The 22,403-nt window shown below is 51.7% G+C and overlaps 1 protein-coding gene across 8 annotated transcripts in view; it reads left to right on the top strand.

Annotated features, from left to right (window-relative positions):
* The first annotated feature begins 3,031 nt into the window (after positions 1 to 3,031).
* Positions 3,032 to 22,403, top strand: part of MYO18A (myosin XVIIIA) — a 95,175-nt gene continuing 75,803 nt past the window's right edge. For 7 of the 8 annotated variants that reach the window (XM_070044503.1, XM_070044501.1, XM_070044502.1 and 4 more), the window contains exons 1-2: positions 3,032 to 3,155; positions 13,467 to 14,544. In XM_070044503.1, coding sequence (XP_069900604.1) covers positions 13,546 to 14,544 — 999 coding nt within the window. In that variant the 5' untranslated portion in view covers positions 3,032 to 3,155; positions 13,467 to 13,545. Of the gene's footprint in view, positions 3,156 to 3,806; positions 3,979 to 13,466; positions 14,545 to 22,403 lie in introns of those variants that run through there. The other variant, XM_060290840.2, reaches the window with a different exon arrangement.

The raw sequence follows: 22,403 nt of genomic DNA, 5'->3' as shown, positions 1-22,403 counted from the left end.
CGTGGATGGACCTAGAGACTGTCATACAGAGTGAAGTAAGTCAGAAAGAGAAAAACAAGTATCGCATATTAACGTATATATGTGGAACCTAGAAAAATGATACAGATGAACCAGTCTGCAGGGCAGAAAGTGAGACACAGATGTAGGGAACAAACGTATGGACACCAAGAGGGGAAAGCGGGGCGGGGGGTGGGGGTGGTGGGATGAATTGGGAGATTGGGTTTGACATGTACACACTAATATGTATAACACAGATAACTAATAAGAACCTGCTGTATAAAAAAATAATTAATTAAATTAAAAGAAAAACCCAAAACTGCCAAACTGTCTTCCACAGTGGCTGTGCCATTGTGCGTTCCCACCAGCAACGGATGAGCGTTCCTGTTGCCCCACACTCCCACCAGCATTTGGTGTTGTCAGTGTTCTGGAGTTTGGCCTTTCTATTAGGTGTGTAATAGTACCTTGTTGTTTTAATTTGCAATTCTCTATGACACGCGATGTAGAGTCTTTTTTCAAATGCTTATTTGCATCTGTATATCTTCTTTGGTGAAGTGACTGTTCAGGTCTTTGGCCCATTTTTAAATCAGATTGTTTGTTTTCTTATTGATGTGTTTTAAGAGTTCTTTGTTTATTTTGGATAACATTTCTTTATTAGACGTGTCTTTTGCAAATATTTTCTCCCAGTCTGTGGCCTGTCGTCTCGTTCTCTTGACATTGTCTTTTATGGAGCAGAAGTTTTTAATTTTAATGAGGTCCAGCTTACCAGTTCTTTCTTTCATAAATGTCCTTGGTGTTGTATGCAAAAAATCATTGCCGTAGCCAAGATCATCTAGGTTTCCTCCTATGGTATCGTCTAGCAGTTTTGTGTATTTGTCTTTTACATTTAGGTCTATGAGTCATTTTAATTTTTGTGAAGGGTGTAAGGTCTGTGTTTAGACTCTCTCTTTTTGCCTGTGGATGTCCAGCTGTTCCAGCAACATTTGTTGAAAACACTAAACTCATTTGATTTTCAAAATAGACTTTGAGGCAGGCATTATTAGCCCACTTTTTCAGATAAGGAAACTGAGGCACAGAGAGGTTTTGTAAGTCACCCAGAGTAACACAGCTAGCCTTGACCGAGCTGGAATTTGAACCCAGGCAACCTGGCTCCCGAGTCCATGCACTCAACCCCTATCTATAAAAATAATGTCTCCCTCAGGGACTTCACTGGGGGTCCAATGGTTAAGACTTCGCCTTCCAATGCAGGGGTGCGGGTTTGATCCATGGTCGGGGAGCTAAGATTCCACATGCCTCGTGGCCAAAAAACCAAAAAATATAAAACAGAAGCAATATTTGTAACAAATTCAATAAAGGCTTTAAAAATGGTCGACATCAGGGCTTCCCTGGTGGCGCAGTGGTCGAGAGTCCGCCTGCCAATGCAGGGGACGCGGGTTCGTGCCCAGGTCTGGGAAGATCCTACATGCCGTGGAGCGGATGGGTCCGTGAGCCATGGCCGCTGAGCCTGCGCATCCAGAGCCTGTGTTCTGCAATGCAAAGGCCACAACAGTGAGAGGCCCGTGTACCGCACAAAAAAAAAAAAAAAAGAAAGAATCGTTGACATCAAAAAGATCTTTTAAAAAAATGTCTCCCTCATACGTTTGTTGTGAGGAATAGAGATAGTGTCTAGCACATAGTAGCTGCTCAGAAAGCAATAGTGATAATCATTGTCCTACTTAGCTTCCAAGGTTCCGCTCAAATGGCATGTCCTCAGAGCAGCTTTCTTCCATTCCTCCAGCCAAATAAGCCGTCCATTATAGCGTCATCTCATCATCCAAGGGATGACAGCGTGGTGAATCCCCCTGCAGTCAAAGTTCACTACCAGCCCCCGCCCTCACCATGTGAGTTCCCTGGAGAGACGCTCCAGGTCTGATAGCTCTATGTCCCTCAGAGTGTGCTGCACTTGGCACTTAGCAGGATCTCAGTAAAAGTGTGCTGCATTGAGTTTGCGTTACATGCTATTCCTTTATCCAACATGCACATTCTGGGTTTGGTCTATTCCTCAGGATCTCTCAGTTCTCACTCAGCTCTTAGCTCCTGAGCCCCCTTGCTTGAACCTTCCCTGGTCTGTCAGGTTGGGCCACACCTGCCAGAAGTTCCTGGTTGGGCTGTTTACGGAGGCAGCTGCCCTTGTCTGCGACACCCTTTTACCTGCACCACCCCGCTCAGTTTCTTCCACGTTCTGGGGTACCTCCCTTCAGTATGGACACTGCCCGTAGAAATGCCCACCTCGCTCTCTCAGCTCAAGGCATAGCACCTCTCTTGGAGGTCTGGTCTCTAAATGTCTCTGGCCTCTTCCAGAAAGTCTAAAATTCCTTCTCAATGGGTAGAGCAGCTCACCCGATATTGATAGGACATGAGGACCCAGGGGCAGACCTCATTCCAAAGAGCTTCCGAAAGCTGTTAATCTTGGCATTGCGGGACTCCTTTGGGGAGTGAGTGCCATTTATGGCTATGACTCCTGGGCCTTGGCTCATCCTTTAGGCAACTCCACCTGAGACAGGGCTCTCTCAGGCCAAGCCACCAGGAGGCTGTGTCCACCTTGGGGAGTACATTCTTCCAGTGCCACCTTGGGCATGGCTGGCAGTGCCTGCTTTGGACTAGGCCAACTGGCATCCTCCAGCAGCACCCTATGTCTGTCTCTGCAGAGCCACCCTGGGAAGATGTGGCCCGCGAGGCTCAGTTGTTTTCTCTGGACAGCACCGTCCTGGGCAGCACCCTCTTGGACACAGCCAGCAGAGTCCACCAGTGCCTGCCGCGGACAGAGCCTGTTCCATACATTCAGCATGACCCCGGGGCCTGCCCTGGGCACGCTCAGCAGCCCCCAGTGCCCAGTGCAGACAGGATCTCCAGGCAGGGCCTCTCGGACCCGGACCGAGGCCTCCAGGGCAGCTCCCGGTGCCCGCCTGGCCCGCTCTGGAGGCGCGCCCAGGCGCTGCCAGGAAGGCCGGCCGTTTATCCCCGGAGCCGCCAGCAGGGAGCTCCCTTTCGGCTCGGCTCGTGCGGCCGCGGGGGGCGGCGCTGCGCTGCGCCGTGCTGCGCTCCTGCCCGGACCGGGCCGGGGCCGCTGGATGCCGCGTCTCCGCTCCTGCTGCCTGCCGGGCGGGCTCCGGCGGCCGGTGAGTGCGGGGCGGCGGGGATGGCCGCTCGGTAGCGGGCTGGGGCCGGGCCCGGGGTGGGGGTGGGGGGTGCGGCGGGGCGGGCTCGGGCCGGGAAGGCGGGCGGGCGGCGGGGCCCGCCGGCTCCTCCTCCTCCCCTGTCCCCTGGAAGCGGCGGCCCGGACTCCCGGCTCCGGTCCCTGGCCGTGCCGCGCAGCTCGGCGCCGGGACGCGGGGCCGACCGGGAGTGGGGCGGGAGGGCGAGCTCCGGCCCCTTTTGCCACCTCGAGGGGCGGGGGGAGGCCGGACAGGGTGGCCTTCAGTTTCGGGGGGGCGTTCGGGGCTCGGGGGAGCCCAGGTGGCCCCGAGCTGCGGGGTGGAGGCTGCAGCCCGGGGGGTAGGGGGCTTCTCGAGGCCAGGCCCAGGCCCCCCAGACAGACTGACGGACCGAGGCTCTGAGGAAGGCAGCGGGGAAGGCGAGCACCTCCACCGAGTCCTTTATCCCTCCCAGCGGCCTTCACCCTTTCATTGCCAGGCCGACACCGGACTCCTCTCAAAGGAGCAGCTGCCAGACAGCTGGCAAAACAATGGAGACCCTGCTTCCCTGGGCCCCCTCCCCTTGGGGCAGAAGACGGGGGGCGGGTGGGTGAACGGTAGGCTTTGGGGATTAGGGTGTGCCAGCTGTCCCCTGCGAATGGCTGCTCACCTCACCTCTCCCTGCCAAGGGGTGGGGTGCGTGTGGGAAGGTTGGACTATCTGCCCCAGGCCTCTGGGAGAGACTGCCCTGATGCCCCGCCCTGCGAACCTGTCATGCCAGTTGCTTCGCCAATGGGAAGGGGAGATGGTAAGGTTCGCTGCCCCCCACCCCCTTGTTGGGGGTGCCGCTGGTACCAAGCCTGGTGAGGAGTGGGTCCTGTTCCTGGCTGAGATAAGGCCTGCAGGGACACACCGCACATTGGAGCTTTGTTTGGGGGTAGGGGTGCAGTGGGGGATGGCGGTGTCACCCTGTTGCAAGGCATGTGTGTCCTGCTGATTAGTTGGAAAGGCTGCCGGCCAGAATGAGCTGGCGGGGAGGGTGAGGATGGGGGAGGCTGCCAGTTCGTTTTTTAAGCAGTACTCCTTTTGCCTGGTCCCTTGGCCAATGGGGCATGTGTTTGGCAGTGTCCTCATGGTTTGTGTTTGTGTAGGGAGGCCTGGGATGGTGCTTCCTGGGAAGAGCTTTCCTGCCTAGGGCCTTCCTGCCCTCAGATGGTCCCCCCAAATTATGGAATTGGATTCCCTCCCCTCTTCACCTTGCCAATGATTTATGTAGGTTCGTTTTGTCTTTTGGAGTACCTAGCATGTCTGTGGCTGAGGAGGCCTAGTAAATCCCCCTATGAAGAGCGAATGGTGCCGAGTGTGTCTGCACTGCGGCCATGCTGGAAGGGATGGAAGGTTGTCCAGGTGATTAAGAGCAAGAACACCTTAGCAAGACATTGAACCTAGAGGTTCAAGCTGCCTTGCCACGTGCTTACCAGGTCTGGAGCCCTTTTCTTGGGCAGGTTGGTATCCTGTTGTCATGGCAATGGAGTTGGCCTTGCCTCGTGTTCCCCACCCTATTAGCTCAGGGGCTACTTTCTAGTTGGAGATATTGAAAATTGCTCTCTTGAGGTCTCTGGTTTCCGGACAGACCTCACTGGCTCTTTGTCAGTGGCCTGCCCTCTGTCCTTTTGTGATGAGGACTTTCCAGGAAGCATCCTCCTGGTTGCTGGACATGACTGGTTATATATAGCTTTGGGTGGAGGTGTGCTTGTACATTTGGGGTTAGGAACATTGGAGTTGGGGCCTCAATTCCAGGAAGATGATGGGGGAAGCTATTGTGTTGGGGGGTTAGGGGAATGAGAAGCATCACAGGTGGGAGTGGAGGGTGGGTGAGGAAGGGGTAGAATGCTGATGGTCACTTCCTGTGGGAGCTTTGAGCTTTGAACAGTTGATGACTTGGCACCTGGCAGCTCTGAATATCTAGTTTGTTTACTCTTGTCTCCTGGCCTGACTCAGTGCCAGGGTGTGTGTCCCAGGGCTTCCTCTCACGATCCAGGCTCTCCTCAGAAATCTTCAGGTGGATTGTGCCCTTCCTGACTCCTGCCTGGTCCCTCAACCTCACTGCCTGGCAGTCTGGACAGCCAGCCTGTTGGCTGGAGACCGCTTCACTGGCCTAGCTTGAGGCTGTTCATTGAGGGGTACATGTGTCTTCAGAAGCTGGGCCTGAAAACTCCAGGGTCCCCCAGTGGCAGGTACCTGAAGGTTGACTGGGAGGGGCAGAAGTGGGGCTTGTGTGAAAGGAAGAATCCACCCTCTTAGGTGGAGCAGGGAGTTGTTGGAACTCAGGAAGGCTTGATTCAGACTTGCTGTGTCACAGATCTCCAGGGCAGCAGGGCTGTTCTTACTCCTTCTCAACCAGAGGTCTGTCCCCAGCCAGACCTCCTTCACCTGGAGTGGATACCACAGACTGGAGCCAGAGGATCCACGTGAGCAGGGTCCTGTTGGTGGCCCTGAGCCCCAGGCCTTGTCCTAGGCCTCTCCTGGGTGTGGTGGGTAAAGCTGAGGGGCTCTGGCCTGATATAGTTTAAAGGTTTGCGGGGTTGGGAGGGCCCAGCCCACCCTGTGCTATGATGAACAGGTTTCCCCAGGACTTGGGTTGGGGACTTGATGGAGCTTTTAAGTTCTGCTTTGGGTCAGGCCCCGGGGTTCTTTAAGATCTGCTCAGTGCACCTCACCCCCCATCACCATTTTCTGAGGCAGCCTGAATTAGAGGGTCAGGTGGTGCAGTAGTGGGAACTGGATTGGGAAGGGTGGGGAGCAGACTTGGAAACCCCCTCACCCTCCGCCCCTTACTTTCCTGCCCTTTCTCTTGAGGTAGGAATTGTGTGGCTTGTAAATTATCCACATTCCCTTGACATTTCAAATAGTTTACAGTCAGGCAGCAGTTTAAATTGTGGACTGATGATTTTACAGGGCCCAGGGCCCTTTCTCGCAGCCAGGTACTTCATAGTCACTTACAAGGAATTATTTTTGTTATTCTCTAGTATTCAGAGATGTTGGATGATGGGCTGTAGGTCACACAGCAAATCAGAGGGAGAGCGGGATTAGAACCTCAAGTTTGTGGTTGAGCTGAATACCTCTTCAGCGAAGCCCGAGTCTGAAGTCTCAGGCCCATGGAGATTTTAGAGTTGAAAAAGCTGAGGTCTAGAGAGAGGACGGGACTTGCTCAAGGTCACACAGGAGGTGGGGTGTTGGGATGTTAGCTGAGCTTAGCGCCCAGCGGGCTGCGGCAGGCCCCGCGGGGGGCCAAGGAGGTGCATCTGGAAGAGCCGCCGGGGACCTGGCCGGGCTTCTGGCACGTCTCCCGCTCTCGTTTCTCCCGGGGCCTGCGGGATTGCTGCGTTCCAGGGGAGACGGTATCGCAGCGGAGGCGCCGCGGGGCTGCGTCTGCGCCGGCCCGGCTGCCTGGAGGTGCCGAGGGCCGAGGGTTCCCGGCGCTGCGGCGGGCAGGGCAGGGAGCCGGCTGCCGGGCGGCCGGGCCGGCTGATGTCATGTGAGAAGCGTGCAGACGGAGTGAGTGAGCACACCTGGAGCCAGAGAAGCTCCATGTGACCTGGCAGTGAGTCATGGGCCGCGTCGGGGCTCAGCAGGACCGCCAGCAAGAAGCTCCACGGCGGCGGCGACAGGCGTCACCCTGCGCTGCCCGGGCCGGGCGAGCCCCCCTGGGCCACGCGTGCAATTCCTCGGTCCGGGCTGGCAGGCGGGCGAGCGCCCCATCAAGGCCTCGGGGCGGTAGGAAACGGCCGCTCAGGGAGGTCAGAGGCCAAGGGAGAGAGGCCGGCTCTCTTGGGAAAGTATTTCCTTTGTATTTATTTATGAGTGTGGTCGAGGGTGGGAGGACTGGCCGTTTTAAGTATACACCCACAGCAGCCAAGTCTGGGCGCCCTTTTCTTGGGATTCTAATGTTATAGTTTCCATTTCCTGGGGTTTCTACTTTGCCAGCTGCAGGGTGACCCATTTAAATCTGTCCCCACTTAAAGCCACAAGACACTAGTGAGATCTATTTTAACCAAGTCCCCCAAGTCACTGAAACATTTTCAAAGCATGAGATGGCCAGCTTTGAACTTGTCGTTGCAAACCGGTTTACAGCTTTAATGCCAAATGCATTGCTTATTACTTTGTCACACCTTCCTTTTTTCTTCTTTGATCTTTAAAATCACAAAAGTAACATGCTAAAAAAAGGTTTTATCTGTACCAAGTCTATGAGGTAGAAAGCTGAAGTGTTACCCCTCTTTGCCATTATTCCACAGAGAAAAATCACTGATATATTTGTGTAACAGATCTTTCCAGACTATTTTTTAAAAGCTTGTTATGAATATTTTATATATTATGTATTTATAGTTTAATACTTATATAAATAGATTTGTGTGTGTGTGTGTGTGTGTGGTACACGGGCCTCTCACTGCTGTGGCCTCTCCCGTTGCGGAGCACAGGCTCCGGACGCGCAGTCTCAGCGGCCATGGCTCATGGGCCCAGCCGCTCCGCGGCATGTGGGATCTTCCCGGACCGGGGCACGAACCCGTGTCCCCTGCATCGGCAGGCGGACTCTCAACCACTGCACCACCAGGGAAGCCCCTACCTCATTCTTTTAAATAACTGCTAAGTTCTATAATTTAGCCACTCCCCTAGTGATGGGCATTTATAGAGACAGAATTTTGCTATTATGAAATAGCAAAGATTAGCCATGTTTATTGTGCTGCAAAGATTAGCTGTGTTTATTGTGTGAATATATCTATAGATGTCCTATAAATGGAATGGCCCTGTCAAAGAATATGTACCTTTAAATATTTTCGTAGGTACCACACACTTGCCCTCCTTTTATCAACTTATATTCCCAGCAACACATTTGGGACACCCTGCTTCTCATCCTCTAGTTGATTGATGTTAGCTTGGTAGTTTTTACTAAACTGCTAAGTGAACGCAGTATACCTCTGTTTTATTTCGCACAGCTGTGACCATTACTCAGGCTGAATACCTGTTCACGTTTGTTGGCCATTTGTATTTCCGCATCTATGAATTGCCTGTCCTTATCTTGGCAGTAGTTATATGGGGCCTCTGGACTCGAGCCAGTGTGATCCAGCTTGGCCGTGTGCTAACTGGATTGCCTTCACTTCTTTGGGTTTTACTTTCCATACACAAAGGTTCTGTAGAGCATTAAGATTGTATGTCTAGACTTATTTTAGTCATATGTGTGCTGATAGTCATTTGTGTACTTTATTATCCTCTCTACCATCCCATTAAATGGCATGAATGTGCCTTGCTACCACTGGGTACCATTCTTGAGGACTTAGTTTGGTCTAGGCATTATATGAAGGGCATATATACACATTTCATTTAATTCCCATGCCCTATGTGGTAGGTACTATTACTTCCATTAAAAAAAAAAAGGGAAAATAGAGGCACAGAGGCCTTCAGTGACTTGCCCAAGATTGCATCGCTGTTAACCCAAATTTGTTTTCAGCTTTGTTACCTGACATCTGAAGCCTAAACTCTTCCATGGGTTTTATTTATCTTTATATCCCCTACATTTAGTAGGTGCTTGATAAATACATACTTTTCCCAACATTTTATCACAAGGATCTGCAAACATTTAGAAAAGTGAGAGTTTTACAGTGAACACCCCATCTCCTAGACTCTACAGTGAACACTTTACTATCCTTGTTTATCACATCTTTATCCCTTGATCCAACCCTCAAGGCATCTTATATTTTTGATGCATCTCAGAGTAAATTGCAGACACCAATATACGTTACCCCCAATACATTAGCATACATATCATGAACTAGAGTTTGATATTTGTTTACTGTTCTTTTCTTCTTTTGAGTGAATATTTCATACAATGAAATATACTAATCTTATGTGCACTATTTGATGACAATTGACAAAATGTATACATCTGTCAACCCAAACCCTTATCAAGATATGTAACACGAACATTACTCCGGAAAGTTCCCTCATGCCCTTTCTCAGGTAATCCCCACTCTCACTCCACCCCCACTTCCCAGAGGTAACCACTGTTCTGATTTTTTTTCACCATGGGTTACTTTTGCCTATACTAGAAATTCATATAGAAAGTACCATACCAGTATGTCGAAGTCTTCTTTTACTGTCACTTAACAGATGTTTTTGAGATTCATCCCTATTGTGTATATCAGTAGTAGTTTCCTTTTTATTGCTGAGTAGTATTCCATGATATGAATATGTAAATTGTTTCTCCTGTTGATGAATTGATAGGGGCATACTTGAATTGAAAGGTCCTTGCCCTCAAAATGCTTTCTGTCTTAAAGTAATAAAGCAGCTGAGTTGACTGATTCAGTGGTACTTTGCTTTGATTTGGGGGATAGTAGGGTCAAGATGATTTAGGTATGTACCCTAATTTACACACAGACCTTCCCTCCACTTAAAATTAGGAAAGGCCTCCTGGAGTAGGGTGAGGGGTGAAAGGCAGAGAAGGAGGTCAGAAAAACTGTAAGGTTACCTTCGGTGGGGGGAGGGGGGGTAAGAAACGAAGGGAAGGCAGGTAGAAACTGCAGCTTGGAATGGGAGTGGGGAGGTAGTGATTGCTGCTGGAGACTTTGGACCTAAGGACAGGAGATGCGGGAAAGTCCAAGGTCCACAGGAAGTTGACAGAGGCCAGGTCTCTGGTGAATTGGGCTCTGAGATGCATAGGAGCAGCTGCAGCTATACTGCAGGTCTGACCCTGGAGCGGGAGGTTGCAGGTAGCTCTAGACATGTGGCACAGGAAAGAACCCAGGCCACAGCCAGGCCTGGCAATTGTAGGGACAACAGTGGGGAAGGGGTACCTTGTGAGCTGTGTAGATAACAGTGGCAGGACAGGGCTGATGAGGGAAGGGCTGAAATGGACCTAGTCTCCAAAGGCCCCAGGGTTGGGATGAGAGGGGTGACTTTGGCAGAAAGTTAATAAATAACTTATGTCCACAAGAGACTTAAATATTTGGAATTTTATAGCTAGAAGAGACCTAGATCATCTAGTCCAACCTTGAGCAAAGTGACAGGCTCAAGGTCCCCTAGCGATTTGTTGGCAGATCCAGGCCTAGATACCAGATCTTCTAACATTTCCTGCCAGCACTATCCCCCTGTACTGCTGCTGTGACTGTCTGTTGTTTCTGCCTGATGCAATGCTAGTGAGGGACAAGCTTTTGCCGAGACAGCCCAAGGATTCTAGAATTCTGGGGGCTGTGTACCGTTGATACTGCTCAGATATCTAGTCCCCAGCAAAGAGCCGGCACTGGGTAAGGATTGCAGAGTGAGAATTGGAGACCATAAAAGGTGTCTTGGTGGGATAGCATTGTAGGCGGTTTGGTTCTCTGTGGTTGGGCTGAGGCTGGGATATTGGTTTGTTCCCTCCAAGTCCCCAAGGTGGGTTTCTTTCTTCATTTCCCCCACATGTCCCCCTGGAGCCATCTTCTAACCTAGCCTTTTAAGAGAGTGCAGGTAGTGACGGGTGAGAGGTAAGGTGAGCAGTGACCAACCAAAGATCCTGCATCCTAGCATATGGTAGGTCTGTCCATACCCCCATCGGCGTTCAGGAGGAGAGGGAGAGACCCCCTATATTACAGTAGAGCCCTGAAGAGAGGATGCCTGTTGCCAGACTCCCCTTCACCCTGAATCAGTCCAGGCTCAGCTAGCCGAGGCTGTCCCTGGCTTTGCACTTCTTGGGCCCTAGATTTTCTGTCTTCCCACTCCCAGGTACTGTGCTTGGAACATTAAGAACTAAAAAGTTCAGAGGGAACTTTGTTTTACCAGGTAGGCACGGAGGTCAGAGGGGGAGAGGGGTGCCTGCTGGGTCCACAGGGAACCAATGACTGGGCCAGATCTCCCACCTCTTTGGATATGCTCTATAACTCAAGAGTTCTCTAGAACTGCACTGCCCAAGCAGAGGGCTGTTGAATACTTGAAATGTGGTTTGTCTGAATTGAGATGTGCTCCAAGTGTTAAATGTGCACTGGATTTCGAAGACTTAATACGGAAAAGAGAATGTAAAATATCTCAATATTTTTTACATAGGTTACATGTTGAGATGACAATATTTTGGATATCTACATTAATAAAGTATATTGTTAAAGTTAATTTTAACCGTTTCTTTTTACCATTTTTAATATGGCTGCTAGAAAATTTACAATTCCATATATGACTTGAATTATATTTCTTGTGGACAGCGCTGCTCTAGAAAGGATACTCTGATCTCTCAGGGGCCACATGGGTCAGGGTGATGGGCAGGGGGAAAGCAGTTAGCCAGTACCCCGGGGGCCTTGGGCACTTCTGGCCTTGATGCCTTCCTAGGCATTGTACCTGGGTTGGGGGTCCTTCTCAGTAGAATTGGGGGGCCTGGAATGCCCTGCTTGGTTGTGGCAGTGGGGTACACAGAGAGGAAAGGCCTCTCCAGGGCTTGGCAAGAGCTCGCTGCTACAAGGGGTAAGCTTGTAGGTCTTGTGTCTACACAAGTCTACAACTCAGAGCGGGAGGCCTTCATGGAGAAAGAAAAAAGTACGTTTAATTTCTAATTAGGTGGTACAGCCTGCTTCTTGTTCCCTGCTGGTTAGAACAAGGAAGCCTCTCTCCACTCCACCCCACCAGGTTTTTCTCCATCCTGTCCCCAGATGGGTGTGCCTAGGGGTGGGAGTAGGTTGGCCCCTAGGCGCATAAGCCCTGGAGCTGGGGTTTTCTCTCAGGCTGCCACGACTTTCTTCCTGAGGCTATATTTAGGTGTTGGTCTGGGGAAAAGGATGTGAGCTTTTCAGGATCCTGTTTATCCAGCAGACCCCACGCCCACCCCCACCTTGCAGCTGTCTGTCCTCTATTCAGTCTGGAACTTCCCCTTACCTCCCTCCCTGCTTCACTTTGGGCGCCTAGGCCCTAGAAAGAAAACAACATTTGCCATTGAATCCTGCGGTCACCGCCTACTAGCTATGTGACAACTAACATATACTTAATTTTCTGAGCCCTGTTTTCTCATTTGTAAAGTAGAGATAATGATACCTACCTTGCAGGGATGCTGTGAGGTTCAAATGAGATAGTGTGTGTAAAGTGCTGGCATTATGCCTGGTGAGTGGCAGTCATTAAATAAGTGTTGGTTCTTTAAGATCTTCTGTCAGGCAGTGGCTAAGGCTGCTGCTCTAGGGATAGCAGGTTTAGGAAAGAGTCCAGTAGCATGTGATGCCTATTGCCTTAATGACATTGGTTATGGGGAGGTGATGGTGCACAGAGTCCATTTCCTTTTTCCTTTGTGTTTGAATCTTTTTTTTTAATATTTATTTATCTATTTATTTTATTTTTGGCTGTGTTGGATCTTAGTTGTGGCACGCAGGCTTCACTCTAGTTGCGTCGTGTGGGCTCAGTAGTTGCAGCGCACGGGCTTAGTTGCCCTGCAGCACGCGTGATCTTAGTTCACCGACCGAACCCGCGTCCCCTGCATTGGAAGGTGGATTCTTTTCTTTTAATTAAAAAAAAATTATTTATTTTATTTATTTAATTTTAGCTGCGTTGGGTCTTCGTTGCTGTGCGCGGGCTTTTCTTCTCTAGTTGCAGTGAGCGGGGGCTACTCTTCGTTGTGGTGTGTGGGCTTCTCATTGTGGTGGCTTTTCTTTTTTTTTTTCTTAAATATTTTTATTTACTTATTTGGTTGCATCTGGTCTTAGTTGTGGCAGGCAGGCTCCTTTGTTGCGGCTCGCGTGGTGGCTTCTCTTGTGGAGCACGGGCTCTAGGCAAATGGGCTCTAGAGCGCAGGCTCAGTCGTTGTGGCGCACGGGCTTAGTTGCATGTGGGATCTTCGCAGACCAGGGCTCAAACCCATGTCCCCTGCATCGGCAGGTGGATTCTTAACCACTGCACCACCAGGGAAGTCCCTTGCATTTGAATCTTAAGTCAGATCCCAAGTTGGCTTGATGACATCCTCTAACCAGGAGGTTAGATCTCCCAGATGCCACCACCATGCACAGCTAAGCCTGGGTCTTTCAGGGATTACAGGAAATGACAGACTTTGGAGTCTGGGCTTTTATAAACTGATCTAAACCTCGTTTCCGTATTTGTTAAATGGGGGTAATGACAGACCTACCCATAGCAGTGTTGTGAAGATTACCTTAATTGAGACAGTACTGTGTAAAACAGAGCACCTGGCACATAACTGGCACTCAGTGAGGGAAAGCTGTGCTCATTAGTTGGCCGTGTCTGGATTGGAGACACAGAAAGAGGCTCTGCTCGAATAACCTTTCTCCCTGTTTCTGTTTGCAGCGGCAAGGTGGGGCACGAAGGCCCTGTGCTGAGCACCCGTAGTCCTCTGGGGTGCCACCCCTAAAAATAGCACCCCACCATGTTTAACCTAATGAAGAAAGACAAGGACAAGGATGGCACGCGGAAGGAGAAGAAGGAGAAAAAGGAGAAGAAGGAGCGGATGTCAGCGGCGGAGCTGCGGAGCCTGGAAGAGATGAGCCTGAGGCGTGGCTTCTTCAACCTGAGCCGCTCCTCCAAGCGTGACTCGAAGACACGCTTGGAAATCTCCAACCCCATCCCCATCAAGGTGGCCAGCAGCTCCGACCTGCACCTGACTGACATCGACTCCGACAGCAACAGGGGCAGTGTCATCCTGGACTCGGGCCACCTGAGCACAGCCAGCTCCAGTGATGACCTCAAGGGTGAGGAAGGCAGCTTACGGGGCTCGGTGCTGCAGCGGGCAGCCAAGTTCGGCTCCCTGGCCAAGCAGAACTCACAGATGATTGTCAAGCGCTTCTCCTTCTCCCAGCGCAGCCGGGATGAGAGCGCCTCAGAAACCTCCACCCCCTCAGAGCACTCTGCCGCCCCGTCTCCACAGGTAGAGGTGAGGACCCTAGAGGGACAGCTGATGCAGCATCCCGGCCCAGGCATCCCTCGACCAGGACCTCGGTCCCGAGCCCCTGAGCTGGTGACTAAAAGGTTCCCGGCTGACCTGCGCTTGCCCCCCGTGGTGCCCCCGCTGCCCCCTGCCCTCCGGGAACTGGAACTGCAGCGACGGCCCACGGGGGACTTTGGCTTCTCCCTGCGACGCACAACCATGCTGGATCGGGGCCCCGAGGGCCAGGTCTATCGGAAGGTGGTTCACTTTGCTGAGCCCGGCGCGGGCACCAAGGACCTGGCCCTGGGGCTGGTGCCGGGTGATCGTCTGGTGGAGATTAATGGGCACAATGTGGAGAGCAAGTCCAGGGATGAGATTGTGGAGATGATCCGGCAGTCTGGGGACAGCGTGCAGCTCAAGGTGCAGCCCATCCCGGAGCTCAGCGAGCTGAGTCGGAGCTGGCTGCGGAGCGGCGAGGGACCCCGCAGGGAGCCAGCCCATGTGAGTCTTGGCCTGGGCAGCCGGGGGCAAGCAGGGATTGGGGATGTTGGCATCTCCTGCGAGTGTACCTGGGTGGATGATTGGGGTACCCAGGAGCTACGGTCAGAGCCTAGCGAGTGTGTGACCGGTGAAGCCGTGCCACTCCTTGGGCTCCGGGACGACTTACCTGGCCTGTGGTGTGATACACAGCGATACAAGCTTCATGATACCCTGGTGGGCTAATATGTCCTGAGCCCTAAATTGGGGCATGGGGGCTAACATGTGCCACTTCCAGATGTGAGAGCCACTCTGGGCTACTACTGGTCCAGACTGGTATCTGGACTAAAATATAGGATTTCCATTATTTAGATATTGGAGGTGAAAAAAAGATAAATTATTTTAAATCAGGGCTCACATTGGTAGCTCCTGGGGAGATGACCTCAGGCCTCCTTTTACCCCTGAGTGACTGAGGAGCTGAATACCAGGTAAGGTTGCAGAGATAATCAGTGGCCAGATCATCGAAGACCTTGTAAATAATGGTAGGAGTTCAGATTTTATCCCAGTGAAACGGGACCATTGTAGGGTGTTCAGCAGGGGAGTGACTGGATCTGATTTATAAAGAACACTAGGCCTCCAAGAGTCTTTATTATCTCTTGGAAGAAGAAAAAGCACGGCCCTGGAAAGGCAAAAGGGATCAGGCCTACAGAGATAGTATGACCTGACTATCCCTGAGATCCCAACTCTTATCCTGCCCACACAAAACAGCAGTGGAAGGGGGTGACATAGGAGCAGAAGAGACTGAGATTAGATGTATGAGCAGGTCTCTGAGGGGATAGAGATCTCTAACCCCAGGGGACTTTTGATAGGGTGGCTACAAATCAGTTTGGAGTGTTCTGCCTGGAGACAGTCTAGGAGGGACAGGTTGGCCTCTAGCCATCCCTTTGTCCTGGCTGTGGGTTTTAGGATCGTTCCGATCTGGTCCCTGCAGCCTGACCACTGCATAGCCTGGCCAGGACCTTTCAGCACTAAGTGACCAGCCAGATGTGTCAAAGTCAGAAGCGGGAGGAAATGCTAAGGAAGCAAGCAGAGTCCTGGTCCTGGCTTTCTCCTGGGGAGGGGAAGTGGGAGCTCAGATGGCTGTTCAGCCTGGCAGCGTCTCGGGCCAGGGGGGCCTGGGAGCGGCAGGGTTAGGCTCTGGCGGGAAGCACTGGAGCTGGGTTCCCGGCCTTCCTTTACCCGGGGGCTGGTGGGGTCAGGCAGCTTTGCTAGTCAGGAAAGGGTAGTGAGTGGAAGGGAGCCTGTTGTGGAATCCAGGGGAAGACCTGGACCCATTTATTCCGGAAACACACATCAGGCACCTACTGTGTGGTAGCCATCAGGCTAGACTGAACTCAGGGAAGTGCAACTTAGAGGGAGTAGTCTTTATTTCAGAACCAAAAATCATACCGTGTTGCCATGTCTGTCTGCTTTCTACCGGGCTAGCATTGCTTTTAACAGATGGAACTCTCTTCTTCTTAAAGAATGAATCTCCCCTGGGGGATTGTTGCCAGCTCCCTGTTGAACCACAGCACAGGCCTCTGTGGGGCCCTGGGCCTGGCATCTCGGATGCTGTTTAGTTTTGTCTTTATAGCACAGGGATCATCCTGGTGTCTCATATTTCCCAGCCACTCTCCCTTCCCAGCTAGCTGCTGCTACCTCATCCCTGGGGAAGTGGATGGCTTCGCTTTGGAGGCCCTGGTGGATTCCACATTACAGCAGGTATCCCTGAAATGCTGGCTTGTTCTCGTCCCTGTGGGGCAAACCCAGCTGGTGGCCAGAGGACGTCTTTGTCGACCTGAGGGATCGGGCAGGGGGCGTAGTTGAAAGCCCCACCCTCATGAGTCTCCTAGAGCCTTCTGACAGGTTAAGAGAAGCCCTGTATCTTTTCCTACCTGGGTAGGTGGTGGGGACTCAGGCCACAGCAGAGGGGAGTGGAGTGAGCCCAGCATTCCAGCTTCCTGGGACAGACCCCGGAGCGGGTGTGGGAGTGCTGCAGCCTCTTCTGCGGCTCTCATCCTCTATCTCCTCCTCTTCCTCCTGCTCCTTTTCTTGGCAGCAGTTCTAATCCCAGTTCCATGCCAAGAAAAGAGTCTTCCCGCCTCCTCCAGGCTGCTGGGTGGGGTACCCTGACAACTCCAGCCCCACGGGTACAGCTCCTGGCGGCCACCCTGCCCATCAGGCCATCCATCAACTGTGTCCACACATTGCCTGTCCCCAGGGAGCTCTGAGGGAGCTGGTTAGCCATCTGTTCTCTTTCGGCACACAGATGGGGGCCAGGCCCCATGGCTTTTTCCGTGGCCTCTTCAGAAGGCCCCAGGGAGAGACAGCCCCTTGGGTTTCCCTCTCACATGGTGTGTGTCCAGAATGCTTGGCTCACACCTTCTTCGTGTATCCCTGTGGCTGCTAGACAGGGTTCCACTGGGAGCAGGGGTGAGCTACGGTAGTAAGATAGACTTGGGGCCTGATAGGAACCACTCAGCTGGCCTGAGAGAAACAACTCTTCTGCGTCTTTTCTTCCGCTCACCTATCTATCAAACAAACATTTGTTGAGCACTTTCTGTGTGCTAGGTCCTGGGGTCCAGCAGTGAGCAGCACATACCCCCAGCCCCAAGGAGCTCATAGTGTGGTGGGAGGGATGATCAAGTGGCAGACAAGGGCAATGCCATTTGAGAAGCTCAGTGACAGGGGCCAGAACACGGCCCTAGGGAGCACAGAAGAGGAACTTCTAGGACAGCCTTGGGAATGAGTCAGGGAGGACTGACATCTGGGTGGGAGATGAGTGTCAGGGAGGCGAGAGGAGGAAGAGGAAGGCTGTAAGACACGCGTCAAGGTCTAGAGGTTGGAGAGAATGACACATCTGGGGAATAAGACTGGGGGACAGTGTGGGGACATTATTGAGAGAAGCAGCAGGAGAAGCAAGCAGGGGCAGGTCACAAAGGCCCTTGTGAGTCACGCTAGGGAATGTGAACTTTAACCCAAGGGCAATGAAGCAATTTAATTAGGGAGTGATGGGAACAGGTTTTTGAAAAATCTCTCTGCGTATGGAGAATGCTTTCAGGTGTAGCAAGGATAGCTGTGGGGAGAATAGTGAGGGAGCTGTTGTAATCTCAGTAGGATGGATGGAGGCGTGAACTTGGGGAGAAGCAGTGGAGATGGAGAGATGTATCAGATGGGAGCAACTGAGGTAGGCTCTGTTGTCTTTTTTATTTTATTTCAGCTTTTTTTAAATTAAAATATAGTTGATTTACAATGTTGTGTTACTTTCTGGTGTACAGCAAAGTGATTCAGTTTTATATATGTATATAAAATATATATTTTTTCAGATTCTTTTCCATTATAGTTCATTACAAGATATTGAATATAGTTCCTTGTGCTGTATAGTAGGACCTTGTTGTTTATCTATTTTATATATAGTAGTTTGTATCTGCTAATCCCAAACTCCTAATTTATCCTTCTCCCTCCATTTCTCCTTTGGTAACCATAAGTTTGTTTTCTATGTCTGTGAGTCTATTTCTGTTCTTTTTTAAAAATTAATTAATTAATTATTATTTGGCTGTGTCGGGTCTTCATTGCTGCACACGGGCTTTCTCTACTTGTGGCGAGTGGGGGCTACTCTTCGTTGTGGTGCGCTGGCTTCTCATTGAGGTGGCTTCTCTTGTGGAGCGTGGGCTCTAGGTGCACGGGGCTTCAGTAGTTGTGGCACATGGGCTCTGTAGTTGTGGCTCACGGGCTCTACAGCGCAGGCTCAGTAGTTGTGGTGCACGGCTTAGTTGCTCCGCGGCATGTGGGATCTTCCCAGACCAGGGCTTGAACCCGTGTCCCCTGCATTGGCAGGAGGATTCTTAACCACTGTGCCACCAGGGAAGTCCCAGTTTCTGTTCTGTAAATAAGTTCATTTGTATCATTTTTTTATATTCCACATATAAGTGATAGCATAGGATATTTGTCTTTCTCTGACTTACTTCACTTAGTGTGATAATCTCTGGGTCCATCCATGTTGCTGCAGATGGCATTATTTCATTCTTTTTTATGGCTGAGTAGTATTCCACTGTGCATATATACCACATCTTCTTTATCCATTCATCTGTCCAGGTCTTGGCTATTGCAAATAGTGCTGCTATGAACACTGGCGTGCATTGTAGTCTTGTTGATTGGTTGGTGTGGGAGAAGGAAGAGAAGAGGGGTCAAGCATGACTGCCAGGTTTAGGAGAAGATGCTATGTTCTTTCCTTGGCTCCTCAGGAAAAATGTTCTAGGGACATCTGTTTTGGGATCAATTACCCTTAAGTTTTCTAAAGGCAAAGAGTTCCTTGAGTTGGCGAGATTGAGGGAGGTGTTGGTAATGATGAGGGTCTTAAAACCCCAGTTGGTTCAGAATTCCTTCCTCCAGGTCCATGAGTCTGAGTGGAAAAGTCAATAACCATTAAGAAGGGGTAGAAGCCTGGCCGGGACTAGGACCTGGGAGAGGGGAGAGCGGTCCCTTCTGTTTGTATCCTCAGTGGGCCCTTCATGGGGGACAAATGTGTTGTCTGGGAATGTAAGATGTTTCTGCTGAGCTCAGAAAAGCCCAGCTGGCTAAACCCTGGCCGATGTGGTTGTCCCCCTGCCACCAAGAGCTAGAGGAGCTGGCCTGCATGGGAGCCGTACCTAGAAAGCACTGCTCCCCTGAGCTTCTGAGGATGTGGTGGGAGGGGAGAGATGGGGGTTTAAAGGAAGGCCTACCACTCCCTCCCAGTCAAGGCTAGTTTCCTGATCTGTCAGGCATTTGCCCGAGATCCGTGGTACAGTTTCTTCTGTTGGACCTTGGGGTTTTTACTCAAAGGCTATAGGGGGCTTCCCTGGTGGCGCAGTGGTTAAGAATCCACCTGCCAACGCAGGGGACATAGTTTTGAGCCCTGGTCCGGGAAGATCCCACATGCCGCGGAGCGACTAAGCCCGTGCATCACAGCTACTGAACCTGCGCTCTAGAGCCCGCGAGCCACAACTACTGAAGCCCACACACCTAGAGCCCGTGCTCCACAGCAAGAGAAGCCCCCACTCGACGCAACTAGAGAAAGGCTGCGCCTAGCAACAAAGACCCAACTCAGCCATAAATAAATAAACAGATAAACAAACAAACAAAGGCTATAGGGCTGTCAGGTTCCTTAAGAGGTCGTCGTGTCCATCTAAACCACATCCACACTCCAGAATCGGGAAGAGAGCATGTTATAGTGTAAAGAGCGTAGACTTTGGAGTCAGAAAGACCTGTGTTTGAGTTTTACTAAAGTTACCAAACTTTGTGAGCCTCAATTTACCAACTCCCTTAAACATTGAATGAAGTGTGCTTAAGAACCGGCACTGTACCAGGCACAGGGGGATTAAATAAATAAAATATAATCTTTCCTTGAGGGAGCATAGACCTAAGTGAAGAAATGCCACCAAGCACCATGACTGCTATCCCGGAGGTCTGCACAGCTATGCAATGGGGTGAGAAGGAGGACGTGGCCAGTTGTGCTAGGGAGAAAAGGGGTGGCCATTAGGAGGGGCCTCCGAGGCAAAGTGACCCATGACCTCTATAAACCGGCTCTATTCTATCCTCCCGGAATTTGAGAGGACTAAATCAGAGAAGGATGCACACCCAACCAACTACAGTTTTCTCTGAGAAAGAGAATAAGATTGGAGCTAAAGGGAGACTTGTTTCTTATTCTGTATACCATGCTTTGTGGGCCTTTATTTAAGATAAACATGTTTGTGTATTAGATGATGTCACTTATATAGACTTCAGCCGGTAGTAAATGCTTAGGAAGATTAGTACCCTTCCCTCTGCCCAGTCTCTAACGCCATCCAGGAAAGATAATTTTGCAGCCTCTTTAATTAATCCGTCCTAGTGCTCTCCCATTCTTGCCTCTGGTGAGGTTTTCTTTCCAACGGGACGCCTAACGCTTTTGTCCGAACTTTCTCTGTAGCTCTGTTAAAAACAGCCAGCTGGCGGGAAAGATGGGGCGCTGGATGCTCTCTTTCTTTTTCCAGCTTTTTAGAGTCTGGCTTCTCAGGGCTGCAGGCATGGTCATCAGTGGCCTTGCAGGGGACTGGCTGGTCAGGGTTGCCTGCATCTGGGAGAAGGCGGGGGCCCCCTTGCTGTAGTGGAAGGCCCTAGTCCCCTGGGCGGAAACGGTATGAGCCTCACCAACCTTGTCCCCAGGGTCCCTGGGTGCCGTCAGGAGTGGGGCCTGCAAGATCCCAAGGGGAGACTTGAAATGGTGCTGCTTCCAGGCCTTGCCAGGCCAGCCAGCTTCTGGGCAGTGGCCTTCCCAGGGGCTTCTGGTGGTGAAGTTAGGTACTGCCTGAGTTCAGGGTTCTAAAATGCTCTGTTCCTAATGTTACTCCAGGAATTTTTTTTTTTTTTTTGCGGTACGCGGGCCTCTCACTGTTGTGGTCTCTCCCGTTCCGGAGCACAGCCTCCGGACGCGCAGGCTCAGCGGCCATGGCTCACGGGCCCAGCCACTCCGCGGCATGTGGGATCTTCCCAGACCGGGGCACGCACCCACGTCCCCTGCATCGGCAGGCGGACTCTGAACCGCTGCGCCACCAGGGAAGCCCACTCCAGGAATTTTTTACTTCATTTTGCGCCAAAGCTTCTGGCACCTCTGGCATCAGAGTCTCACCATGTGAGAGCCCTGGTTTGGGGGCTCAGGGTGGAACCCAAACTATGTCCTTTTGGTAATGAGAGGCGGGTGGGTAGGTGTCAAGGGTGTGAGAACTGGTGGGTGAAAGGTCTTTGGGAGCATTTTGGGGGGTTGTCTGTCCTGGATTAGTGGGGTACGTGGGACCAGCATGTAGACTAGGTCACTTCTATTCTGCTAGGTCTCCCTTTTGTCTTCAGAGGACCATTCTGCTTTTTTCCCAGTGAGATGCTAGATGAACTACAGTCCCAGAGTGCCCTGGCCACCCAGCCCGTGGGTGGTGGGCACAGTGCCCAGGCCACACTGGACTGGGTGTGGGGACATGTCATGGTCATCGGTTGTTTTTGCAGGCACAGCCTGGAGTCCTGGTGCAGGGCAGAGCCTTGATTGAGGTAGCCTGCTCCGGCCCCTTCCAGCCCTGGCCAGAACTCCTCTGGCCCATCCTGATACCCCTGGCCACCTTGTCCTCCTCTCCCTTCTAATCTCTCTTATTTACATTGAAGTGGTTCTGGAAAATACCAGATATGCAAACACCCAGACTGGGGGTGGGTGAGGAGTGGGGTGAAGGGGGGCGTGTGTGGCGGGTGGGAACACAAGTATTTTAAAAATGCTGCAAATCTCTACAGCATTTCCCAGAAACCACAAGCACGCGTTCCGCCTGCCAGCAAAGCTCCCGCCACCCCGCTACACTAAGCTGCTGGATTCTCCTCACTGGAGCCTGGGGTGGAGAGCAGCATCGTGGGGTGGGGACCGGTGACCAGTTGGGGTGAGGGCTCCCCTGCTGCCTGGGCAGGCTGCCTGGCGCCTCCTTTGTCTGTCCGGGCAGCGGGTACGGATGTGCCCCAGGCATCTGCAGCACTGTGGGCGCGCACTGTGCCAGACAGGCACTGCCAAGGAATGGAGCCTTCATGGCCCCCCACCTCTTGCTGTGCAGTTTGTGGGGGGCGCCCAGCCGACCCTAGAGTCCTGCGTGGTGCTTGGCAGCAGCTCCCGTCCTGTGAAATACAGGGGACAGTGTCAGCAAAGCTTATTTTTTCAGTTGTTGGCTCTAGTTTGGTTGGGAAACTATTTCCTTAGGCCTGGGTCACCGCTCTGGCTCCCTTAATCTCCCGCCATATGTTCCTCAGAATCAGGGCATGGCTGAGCCAGGCCGCTTTGCACAAACTCTGCGGCAGGGAAG

Source organism: Globicephala melas, chromosome 20 (genome assembly GCF_963455315.2).
Source record: "Globicephala melas chromosome 20, mGloMel1.2, whole genome shotgun sequence".
Lineage (NCBI taxonomy): Eukaryota > Metazoa > Chordata > Mammalia > Artiodactyla > Delphinidae > Globicephala > Globicephala melas.
Note: the sequence above shows the minus strand (reverse complement) of the source record. Positions and strands in the feature narration are given on the sequence as shown.